Source organism: Carya illinoinensis, chromosome 16 (genome assembly GCF_018687715.1).
Source record: "Carya illinoinensis cultivar Pawnee chromosome 16, C.illinoinensisPawnee_v1, whole genome shotgun sequence".
NCBI classification, from domain to species: domain Eukaryota; kingdom Viridiplantae; phylum Streptophyta; class Magnoliopsida; order Fagales; family Juglandaceae; genus Carya; species Carya illinoinensis.
This window is the reverse complement of record NC_056767.1, coordinates 28,511,361-28,524,507: the sequence shown is the minus strand read 5'-3', so window position 1 is coordinate 28,524,507 and position 13,147 is coordinate 28,511,361. Positions and strand designations below refer to the sequence as shown.

The following is a 13,147-nucleotide window of genomic DNA, read 5'->3' as shown; positions in this document are numbered from 1 at the left end:
TTAGTTTTTTTTTTATTATCAAGAGTTTTGACCTATAATAATCTTTCAAATAGGGGTCAGGGGGCTTGTTTAGACAATGAGATGAGATGAGATAGTTTTAAATGAAAATTAAATAAAATATTATTTTATAATATTATTATTATTTTGAGATTTAAAAAAATTATAATGATAAAATGATATGAGATGGTTTCTGAATCCAAACGGCACCTAAAAGTTCACCGATAAAGATGATATGGAATAACTCCATTGTACCTATCCAAGACCATGAAATTTCAACCTTTGTCTTTAGATATTGAGGGTAAAAGATGGTTCTTCCACCATAAATCCTTTAGAACTACTAATAGAAAGGCATATTGTCAACACACAACCTAGTGTTGTACATGGATGTCACATGTTTAAAGAAGAATAAAAATAAAGTTATTGTGATCGAAAAAGCATGTCTTTTTTTAAAAAAAAAAAATTAAGCTGAAAAAAATAAAACACAATAATATAATCCCAAAAACATGAAAACAAAACAAGCCAACAAAATAAAAATAAAGAGAAAAAAAAATTAAAATGGAAATACAGGTTAAAACCCTAAAAATCCAAAACTTCAGATAAATAGAAATCAACATTAGAGAGAGAGAGAGAATTTAAAAAATGAGGATGGGGAGGGACTACTACCCTTAAGGTGGGGGTGGAGGAGACCTTTGGTGCCACCATGCAAGTAACAACAAATGGGTCTCCTAACACCCTCTCATGCCATGAAGAGTTGTCGTTGGAAAAAAGACAATATGCATTCGTGACTATAATTATAAGGTGAGGATTCTTGATTCTCTCTACCCATAAAGATGATGCTACTCATTCAAGTGGAACTCACGAACGGTTGCACCACTCTTAAGGTGGTGAAAAGTCATTTCTCCACCACCTAGTTATAGTGAATCAAGGGCAAAAATCTCCCACCACCTATTTGGAGGTGGTACAACCATCTTGTAAGCTATCCTAGTAAGAAAAATCTAGTTACAAATATAATTACGTACTAATATATACATTAATCTAATGTGATTTGTCAAAAAATAAATTTTATTGAAAATAATATTAATTTAAATTTTAAATATAAATGAATCAGTATTGATACGCAGATCAGTACGCGACTTTGTTTGTACATAGTAAAACTTATCCTAGTATATAAAAGGACTAAAAAGTCATATTTGAAAGAGTTCTGCTACATATAATTATTTTTGTATATTTTTTGTACATTCTACTGATGTGATTGGTTAAAATAATTATTTTATATTAAAAAAAGTGATATAGTCAATCATATTAATAAAATGAATAAATAGTATATAAAAGTGACTGTAAATAAAATTTTTGTATTTTTTAAAAACCCAAAGATCTTTTTTGTCTTAAGAAGCAGACGAGGAGAATATTGGTATTTCATCACCAAGATAAAAAGATTTTCAAAATCCAATCTGTTTCCTTACGAAAGTAGAACTTTTCCCAAAATACCAAAAGTTGCCAACAAAATACGAGAGGCGTTTCAACTCCTTCGCCCTAACTCTTACCTGTTACCGGCTATGGGCCCCACATGTTCTCTGAGGCTGACCGATTCTAATCGGACGACAGCAACTCCCTCTACCCACACGTGTCGGTAGACTACGGCTTTCGGTCTCTTCCGCAGCCCCACTCATGCTTCTTAACTGGGTATGGCAGGGGTTTGGACTACACGATCGTGCCACGTATACCCTTACGTCACCTTCCATTGTTGTTTTGTCTCACTCTCTTCTTTTCTTTTAAAGTATCATACTCGAGATATTACAAATTTTATAATGAATTTTTATCCGTATAAGTAAAGTTAAAAGTTACAAATTACGTATTAATATTATTGATTTATTTATATTTAAAATTTAAATTAAAATTATTTTTAATAAAATTTATTTTTTAACTAATTATATTAGATTAATGTATATATTAATATGTAATTGTGCTTGTAACTAAATATTTTCTTTTATAATTAAACAAACACATATGCCATCCAAATAAAAGATAAATTTAATAAATATTTATTGTTAAAAATTATATTTATCATTCTTCAAATATTTTTGACGTGCCATTAATTAATTGGTCCACAAACATAGCAAATGAACTCTAATAATTTAATTTCACATCATAAAATGGTTTATAAAATAGTAAGAAGATAATGATTAAAAAATGGTAAGTAACATGGCTCATTTTACAATCACATAAAATTTGTAAGAAATTTTTAGAAACCTTCTTTTTATGACAATTGATTTGTTGGTTGAATCTCTAATAAGAGCTGTTACATATAAAAATAAATTTATAAATTGATATAGTTTCATATGATTTATTATATTTACTGTACAATAAAAGTAACTTTACAATCTGTAATACCACATCAAACTACATCAGTTTATACTTTTACTTTTGTATAATCACTTTTATCTTAAGTCTTTTCCATTTCTAATAAGACGTATTCACGATAGATGTTAATAGATGGAAGTCCAACTCCATCCATGTAACCAACTATTTGTTTTTAAGAAATGATATTCGCAATTATAAGATATGCAAAGTTCACGCACTAATTTTAGAAAAAAAGTTAATAAATCTAATATTCATATAAAAATAATTTTTTTTAACAATGAACTCTACTTAATTTTAAATAGAGTGTTTGAAACTTTTATATCTTATAACTGTATATAATATTATTCTTTATTTTTAGTTTTTAACAATGATTGTGTGGCCTTGGCCCTTATATGTTCCAGATAATGTTGTCGCATACGAAATCCCATCAATTTATCATATGCTAGATTTAGATCGCTTTTGCATCTTGAATGATTTATTTTTTCTTGCCTTTCTTCATTATTAGATCTTTGCCAAATTGAACATGTGAGATGAGATTGGTATTGGCGCCAAATTTGAGACTATGTCTTTGTGTTGTTTAGTGAGTCTAAATCCATGCATTACTATGGTTTTATATTTAGGGCATCTTTGGTAATGTTTTTCATATCATTCCAGATCATCTCATCTCATCTCATTTTTAAATATCACTCAAATACAAATATTTTCAAACTAATCATTATAATATTCTCACGCTTTCAAATAAAATACAAAACACAATTCAATTTTTTTAAATTTAAAAAACAAATATAATATTCAAAAATTATATTTTAATAATATCTTAACTGTATAATATTTTTATTCAATTTTTTCTCTCTCATTTTTCAAAACCTCATAAAATATCATATTTCTTATCTCATATTATATTCACATATTTCTTATCTCAACTAATTTTCCAAGCATTCAGTAGAATGTTTTTCAAAATAAACAGGGAGAAAGAAATAGAATCAAACTAATCTAACTAAAGGGTAACTAATAACAAAAAGCTTGATTTGGAGTTTAAGGCCACGTTTGATTTATTAAAAAAAGTTTTAAAATATTTGAGAATTTTTTGAGATTAGGTTTTTATAAAGGAGAGAGAAATTTTTGAAAAATTCTTTTAGAAAATAAATATTGTGATGCAAAGTCAAGCCTAAACAAACAGAGAATCATAATAAGGCATTCTCATAAAAGCTTCACATGAGAATAACATTTTGGCAAGTGAAAAACATTGAAACAACCCACTCATGGGTAGCCCAAGTGGTAAGGGTGAATTAGTGTGTATGAGCCCCATGTCATAAGTTCAATTCCTTCTAGAATCAAACTACAATTTAAGCAGAAGGCTGAAGTAGTGGGTTGCTATGTTAGTCTCCCTAAAAGTTTAGGTCATTAGTATATGGTGATTACACGAATTAGAGTTAAAGAATTATGAAAAGGGCTAAGAAAAGGGAGCATCGTAGCACCCTCACCACCTGGTTGGGGTGACAATTTCTACTTTCACACTAGTTTTGTCCAAAGTTTTGAATATTGCACCGGCTAAGGTACTGAAATGAAATATTTCGGTATCGGCACCGTTTCGTGTACCGTTTCAAAATAGTCGATATATGAATAAATTATATATATAAATTATATTCCAAAATAATAGTATATATATGAATTAATTATATATAAATACATATATATACAAATTATAAATAATCTGATCTGAATTATGGGTCAAAAAATCAGCTTGCAGTTTAAAGAAATGATAAAAAAAAGATGTAAGGGCTGAAATACCAGCCGGTACAGGCGGAAATATAGGCCAATACAAACCGAAATATCGACCGGTATTTGGAGCGGTATAAAACAGGTGTAATACCTGTACCGGACCAGTGGCCGGTACGGAATATACCGACCGTACCAACCGGTACGATACAGTATTTAAAACAATGGTTTTGTCTCCAACTCCATCCGTCAGTTGAGCAAGTGGTTTAGGCTTTGTTGCTTTGTTTGGATTGGAAGATCCTCAAATCTCATCTCATCTCAATATTTAAATATCACAAATACAAACGTTTTCTAATTTTAAATTTTTAACTTTTTAATCTAATCATTATCTAATTATTATAACTTTCACAAAACTTTTAAACAAAACACAAAAGATAATTCAATTTTTTCAAATCTCAAAATAAAAATTATATTAAAAAATTATATTCTAACAATATTTTAACTTATAATATTTTTATTTAACTTTTTCTCTCATATTTCCTAAAATTTCATAAAATATTTTAACTCAAATAATTTCACTACTATTCACAAATTATTTCATTACTATTTACAGATCATCTTATTTCATTTCACTATCTAAACGAGGTGTTAACGTATCGCTTGACCCACCTATACACTCAGATAAACAAAAACTCAAACCTTCCATATTGTATCCACACAAATCAAGCTCAAATCAAACAAGAACATTTGCTTGAAGGAGATTTGAACATGGAAGATCTATAGCCAGGTTGTGGGTTTCTGCGCATGATAGATCCACAACCAAATAGTGGGTCTTGCCCAAAAGAAGGAGACGAGGTGAAGAAAAAAAAAATGTATGAAGTATCAATGGGGCTGGGCAGATGACCCTTGTAGAGCTTTACCAACCCTAATTTTGAAAATATTAGCCGAAAAAAGATGGTTGGAATTTGCATGCCAAAACGTGACTTGACGATAGAAAGAATGTGATGACATTATGGAAGACTCACTGTATGTCTATCAAAATGCAAGAAAATAAATAGATGGGTTATAAGAAAAAAATGAAGAAAGACATATTTGGATGGATGTATAAACGTTCATGACAATGAAGTATCTTGCGCTAGGAGGGCATTTTGTGGTTGTTGGCACAATTTACTGAACCGTGTCAAATCTCTTTATTTAGGTCTCGTTTGGTTATACAGATGAGATGAGATAAGATGAAAGTTAAAAAAAATTGTTAAAATATAAATTTTTAATGTAATTTTTATTTTGAGATTTAAAAAAGTTGAATTATTTTTTTATTTTATTTAAAAGTTTGAAATTTTTTAATGATTAGATATGTGTCAAGGCCTTATGGACAAGGTCTTTAAAGGAGTGGAGATTGTAAGGTGTATGGGAGGAGAGAGCTGAATGAGACTTAAGTAGTGTTGAGGAAGAGAAGTGAGGTCACAAGTTAAGGCAAAACGGTGCGCTTGGCTTTAATGAAATGGTGCGAAGTGAGGAATAACATAATTAACAGATTGGAGTTTGAATGATGCGTTTTATCGCATGAGTGAAGCGGTATGTTTTTGCTTAGAAGGGAAGAAAAGCAAAGGAGGCTTAACAGAGTCGTTTATTTCTCTTTTACATCCCTTTGTATAAATACGGAAGTGGAACTTCATTATTTTCTGTTCAGTTGCTTAGATCAATTTTTGGAAGTGTATGGACTATGGAGGGTTGAGGTTCCTCGAAAACCTTATTCAAGAATCAATAAAGTGGATTATTGGTTTCTTTATTTCTTTTCTTGATAACGTTCTTGTTTCCATTCTTTTCTTGTTATGGGTTAGTGTTGGTATCTGGTGTGATACCTTAGAATAAGATGATTTGTAAAAACAAATCAGTCCTTAATCTAGATATTGTTATTTGAGATAAAGAGCAAACCACGATGACGTTATTGATTGATAACTCAAACTCTCCAAACACCATTGGCATATATTTTTCATTCTATAGCTTTTTGCCTTAGACACTTTGGAGTGATGATAACAGATTAGATGGAAAGGCATGACTTAGGGTTAGGTTTGGGGAGTAAGATGAAATAAAAATTTGAGAACCACTTCTAAGTGGTCTGGCTATTTTTCTCTGTTTAACACCCTCCACTTATATGCTGACATCTAAAAAATTACGTTAAACTTTAAATACACTTATTCACATGAAAAACAAAAGGGGAAAATTAGATATACATTACACACATTCACGGAAAGGAAAACTGATTTGTACTTCCAGTCCACCGCCACCTCTCTCTCTCTCTCTGAGAAGAAAGTTGTTTGTGTGGGCAACATGGGGAGCTACCGAAATAGCATCGTGGACGAAGAGCGAAGCGCCACCGCTGTGGACAAGGGTGTGGATTTCGTCCAGTATTTCTACACCTATGCCACTAGAGGTACAGATTGGGTTTCAAAAAATGATTAGGGGGGTTGAGTTATGGATTTGGGAAAGCAATTGTGAATGCAATATCAGAGTCAACATTGCTTGTAGATATATAAAATCCTAAAAGGAGAAAAAAATAGTTTTTTTCTTCTTTTTAAGGGAATCAAAACTTTCTACAGTGAATTTATTTTGGGATATTGTTGATATATAAATTTGGGTTTGTAGATAAATGATCCTGATGTTGGGGATTGTTTGTAGATTAAGGAGAGGTAACATTTAGAGCATCTCCAACAGGTTATACAAACAGAGACTTACAAGAAAGACTATAAAATATAGAGAGACATGATCGAGGTGGGGGAGCAGCAATCACCTATGAATGGTTTTTGCAGGGGAAGGGGTTTTCATTTCAGAGAATGATTTCTAGTGGAGAGGGGGGAGAAGGTTTTCTGGAGGGGTGAGATTAGGGTTGCAAACGAACTGAATCGAGTCGAATTCAAACAGGGGGTCTCGAGCTCGTTTAGCATATATACCTACTCGAAGTCGACTCGAGCTCGAAAAAGATTGAGAATTTCTGATCGAGCTCGACTCGTCTAATGTAAATTCTGATCGAACTCGACTCAAACTTGAGTACAAAAAATACTCGAGTTGATACGAGCTCGAGTAGCTCGACTCGAGCTCGATTTAAATCAGACCCACAATTTTTTGTTTTTTATTTTTGTTGGCTGAAGTAGAAATAAGATTATTTCTCTTAATCAACTTTAACTAGAATTATGATAATATATATTAAATTGAGTTCTTAATGGTTATTAGACATAAATCAATGATTCATCACTTACCACAATATAATTAAAACTTACAAATAGGTAAAATAATAATTCCAACATATAAGATATCGTATCACAATAAATTACAATTTCAAATGGTAGATCACTAATTACAATTACAAAATCTAGCGAACTTACAAAAATAATAAATTATAATTTCAAATGATAAATCACTAATTAAAGTTACAATTTCCAGCAAATTTACTAAAAGAATAAACTAAGTAATTTCAAAAGCTTACAAACTTACAAATAATGCCCATTACAAATATAACACAATTCAATAACTTAGTTCTTAGTAGATTTAGAGCTTGACAAATAATAATAAATAAAAAATTATTACAAATAAATTAGTAGATTGATAGAACAATATCAAAGCCTCCATGGCACACATTCAGAAATCTGACTAAAAATTGGACGAAATATCAAAAAAAAGCCCACTTACCTTTGTTTACAAATCTCTATCAAATAATAAATTCCATTTCTTTGATCACCAAGTACAAAAAGAAACACTACAAAATACCTTCTTATAATTATCCATATTTCTCCATTCAACACAATTATACTTTTACAAAAAACTAGGGCTGCAATTCAAATAAGTCAGATATTCAATTAATGAAATCACCTAGATCCAAACTTCCAAAAAATCCCAAATTCTCAACCTTGTCTAGTTGGACAGCTTCAAGCCTCCAACCTCCAATGAGTCAATAAGTTTGATCCACAAAAATAATTACAACTTTTGTCTTAAATAACATGTTCTATCATTGTTCCTTGTAGTATTTCTAGTAGATCAATTCACAAAAAGAAAAGGAGACTAAAAACTAGCCAAATGCCAATCACCATCAACCTATAATGCAAAACACACACGATATAATTAGCAACATGATATAACAAAATAACAATTCAAAAATAAATAGCATTATACCAAAAAGGCAAAACTATACAACTTGTCTCTTGATTCCCATCAAGGCAGTAAAATCTCCTCATAAGTTGGTTCTTCTCTCTAGAAAATGAAAGAAAAAATTAGTTAAGACAAGTTCTCAATAAGTTAAGACAAGTTATAGATGGCAATAAAAAATCATTAAATAAAATTATACTTACATTCGATGATTTTTTCAAACCATGAAGTACCGGAACCCAGTCAGCTCCACATAATAACATTTCTACTGTTTCAACAGACATTGATGTGCAATAAGGATCAATTACTCTACCACCAGCACTAAATGTAGATTCTGAAGCCACTGTAGTAATTGGAATTGACAAAATATCACGTGCCATCTTAGATAAAATGCGGTATTTTAGATCATTAACCTTTCACCACTTCAAGGCATCAAAATGTAAATCTGAATCCTCACTACAAATATAGACACCTTCCTCTAAATAAACATCCAAATCAGATTTCACTGGACGAATGGTATCATTCCTTCTAACGAATGATTCAAATATAGACTTGCCACTCATCACATTCTTCCCCACAACATTGATAGAGCCACTACAAGAAGAACCTATGTCTCGAGCATTTTCATGTCCACTCGACTCCACATTAGCTAAATTATAATCTTCAGCATACTCATCATACAGCTCATATAAGATTCTCAAGATGGTGTCTATGTTTCTAGTGGCTTCGGGTTCTAAATAAATTACTGGAAAACAGAATTGAACTAGCATCATCTTGAACCTTGGATCCAAAACAGCAGTCACTGCCATAAGCAAATTACATTCCCCCCAATATTTATCAAATTTTGTATTCATCTTCACAACCATTGCTCGTATGTAATCATTTAGGTCAAGAGACTTCTTGTTCAACACCTCTTTTATTCTCCATACCTCAGGAAGGAATAAGTTAGCAGTTGGATACTCAGTTCCTGAGATAATGTTTGTAATTTCATTAAAAACTGCCAAAATTTGACAGACATTTTCCACTTTGGTCCAATCCTCAACACTTGGAACATAATTAAAGCCTTGATCTCTATCTCCATATCTCGGAAAGACTTCCCTAAACTCTAAGGCTGAAACTAGCATTAGATAAGTGCTATTCCATCTGGTAGGAACATCCAAAAAAAGTTTCTTGCTTGGTAATTGCAATTGTTTTGCAATATCACTAAATTGCTTGATACGAGTTTCTGATGCAACCAAGTACTTCACCCCTTCTCGAACACAGTCGACAAGTTCACCAATCTCACTTAGTCCATCTTTGACCAATAAATTTGTTATATGTGCACAACAACGCACATGAAAAAGCTGCCCCTCGATAGATAACTTCTTTTTCAAACTGAAAACATCTTTGAGAACCCTTAAAGTTACATCATTATATCTAGCATTGTCCACTGTTATTGTAGATACTTTGTTCTCAATTCCCCAATCAGTGAAATACTTTTAAAGAGCATCAGCAATAATAACCCCGTTGTGTGGTGGTGGGACCTTACAAAAATTTAAGACTCTTTTTTATAAATGCCAATCAGGATCAACAAAATGACAGGTAATAACCATATATGAGATCTTTTGACCTGAAGTCCACATGTCGGTTGTTATACTGACTTTATTCACACCTCTCAATATTGTCTTCAACTTCTTTTTCTCAATCTCATAAGTGGATTGACAATCATTTCTAGCTGTAGTACGACTTATTTTTTGCCAATAAGGAGTATTAGCTCTCATAAATTTATTAAACACCACATGTTCCATCATGGAAAAAGGATACTCGTGATAAAATATCATGTGAAAAGCTAGTTCTCTTACATTTTTCATATCATACGAGAAATTTTTTACAACATTCACACATTCAGAACCCTTCATGTCAATAGTCAAAACCTTTTGCCTCTTAGAAGCAGCTATGTGTGGAAGACAACTAGTCAAGTGCCTATGAAAGTGAGTTGTAGAACCTGATGAAGAAATGGACAAGAGATCTTTGCAAAAGTTACACTCAGCTTTCTTGACACCATTCTTCTCCACTATTTTAAAATCTTTCCAAACTGCAGAAGTTTTCTTCCTAGGCTTCCTTTGGTATGCATATTTTTGGGGATCTATAGGGGCACTTGGGTTTTCTTCTCCACCAATAATACCATCAACTTCATTATTCCCATCATTACTATCACACTCTATAGCATTAAATTCTTCTCTACCAGTAATACCATCAACTTCAATCTCTACTAGTGGACTTGCAGATGAGCATTCAACAGTTGGTACTTGTTCATACATGTCTAAACAAAAACTTTTAGACAAGTAGTGGCAATGTTAGACACAAATATTGCAGATTAATTTTTTTTTAAGAAGAAAATATAGCTACAAATAGCTAGAGTAAAAAAATAAAAATAAAAATAAAAATAAAAACAGATGTATTCACTCGACCCTCACTCAACAGGGCGCTCGAGCGCAGTGTCGAGGGTTTGTCGAGCGTTCAACTTTGCCTGAGTTCGCTCGAGCTCAGTGTCGAGCGCGTGTCGAGCATTCAACTCTGCCTGAGTTCGCTCGAGCGCAGTGTCGAGCGCGTGTGAAACGCTCGACACTCGCTCGACACTGAGTTCGAGCGAACTCAGGCAAAGTTGAACGCTCGACACTCGCTCGACACTGAGCTCGAGTGGACTCAGGCAGAGTTGAACGCTCGACACGTGCTCGATACTGAGCTCGAGCAAACTCAGGCAGAGTTGAACACTCGACATGCGCTCGACACTACGCTCGAGAGAACTCAAATAGAATGTGTCGGGCGAAGGTTCCAGATCCCCCTCCCCCCCCCCCCCCCCCCCAACTTCACAGCAGCAGAAGCAAATCCAAATGTTTTATCATTATGGAAAAGGTAAGGCTATAAGAATTATCAAATACCAACTTAAGAATTTTAAAACAAAATGGAAATTTGTTAACTTAAGAAAGATCAGACATCCATGAACCTTCTTAATTTGCCAACGCATAACAATGGATGAGTTAAAAAAAAAAAAAAAAATCTCCTTATGCCATTCTCAAACCTGTGAAGTATGCAGCTCAGTAGCCCCCACAAGAAAAGCTCTACTTCTTCAAAGCCCAACAGCCACCATCAGAAAAGCTCTACCTCTAAGACGATTTGGCTCTTGGCTTTGGCTCCGGTTGATGATGAAAAGAATAAGAAGAAGATCACTCAATCTACAAAAGAAGATGAATCCGTTGCTTCAAAACCCTCTGCTTTTGTTTTCCTTAGATATATTTCACTGGAAATCAGATTAATGAGGAAGAAATATAAAGGGAAAAGAGGAAATCCAAACAGAGCATTCTACGTGTTAGCTTCATCTTAAAACAGAGCACTATCACACAGAGATATTTGTGTTAGCTTCAGCCTTCATCTTAAAACAGAGCAGTACCTCTTACCAATCCAAAAACTATCGAAGAAACAGAGGAACTGGAACTGGAACTGGAACCGTGCTTCATGCTTGCTTGATGAGCTGAGGAACTGGAGTTTGGAACCGTGCAAGTATGGAACATTTCAAGTCTGTAGATGGCACGCTTTCTCGCTTTGCAGTCTGACTTCTGAGAAGCTCGACAGCTATCCATCTTCTCAAGCCGTAAACGTCCCACCAAGGAGCTGTTGGGGAACGGTGCCGTGCAAATAACCAAAATTCAAAATAAGGGAAATAAACAAACTAAACCCGCTAGGCGCTAAACTGTCTAAAAGGAAAAGGAAAAATATTCTAATATATTTGAGATTGTACTATTTTATTTTTCTATAGAGTCATGAATTATAAACTATAATGTAATTAAAATTTTTATTTTTGTCAAGTATTTTTTTATTATTTTTAATCACTAAGAAAAAAGATTAAAAAATTAAAAAATTTCACTACTAGTCACTACTAATAGTGAAATAAATAAAAATGCATATGGGATCAAGAATGCCTAATACATTAAAGTCATTTAAAAAATTACATAATAAAGCTATTAATTTAATATTAAAGTATTCAATTATCCTTAATATAATATTAAATATAGCCAAATAATCAAAATATGATTAGTTAAGAAAGTGTCGCAATCAATTAGAGTTGTTTATTTTTATAAACATTTAATTACAATAATACATTATTATTGTAAAATACTAAAACATGTTACTTATACATAAACTTAAACTAACAACATATATTATTTTATATATATATATATATTACTTAACATATATATAAAGTGTAAAAAATAATATATGTATAAGTATAAAATATATATAATAAAAGAGTACATGTAAGTATATATGTAAATATATATATATATATATATATAAATATTACGAGTATTGTGACGAGTTCAAAATGAGTCGAATCGAGTTTATACGAATATTGTTCACGAGCCTAAACCGAATCGAGTCAAGATTATACGAATTTTGCTCATTTAATATTCGAACCAATATTAATGTTCACGAACAACTCATTTATTAAATGAATCGAGTCCGAGTCGAGTTTATACGAGTCTATCTTGAATTGTTCACGAGCTGCTCTGTTCATTTGCAGCCCTAGGTGGGATCGTCTGTGGTGCGGTGAAATCTTGATAAAATTCTGATCTGTACATGACATTTTTTTTTAATTGAAGGACTGTTATTTAAAGAAGAACCGATGGACCGATTATGAGGTTTTCTTTAAAAATTTTGTAAATAGTAGTAAAATAGTTTGTAAATAGTAGTGAGATAGTTTGAGTTGAGTATTTTTTGAGTTTTGAAAAAGGAGAGAGAAAAAATTAAATAAAAGATATTATAAAATTAAAATATTGTAAGAATATAGTTTTATAATATTATTTTTGTTTACAAATTTGAAAAAGTTAGAATTATTTTTTATTTTTTATTTGAAAGTTTAAAAAAGTTATAATGATTAGTTTGAAAA

The 13,147-nt window shown here is 31.9% G+C and overlaps 1 protein-coding gene across 1 annotated transcript; it reads right to left on the bottom strand.

Annotated features, from left to right (window-relative positions):
* Positions 1-8,636: 8,636 nt before the first annotated feature.
* LOC122299000 (zinc finger BED domain-containing protein RICESLEEPER 2-like) lies at positions 8,637-11,840 on the bottom strand. The gene is made up of 3 exons (XM_043108840.1): positions 11,651-11,840; positions 9,810-10,522; positions 8,637-9,695 (listed from the first exon to the last, which is right to left on the bottom strand). Exons 1-3 carry the CDS (start codon positions 11,838-11,840, stop codon positions 8,637-8,639), a joined length of 1,962 nt encoding a protein of 653 aa, XP_042964774.1.
* Between the last annotated feature and the right edge of the window lie 1,307 nt (positions 11,841-13,147).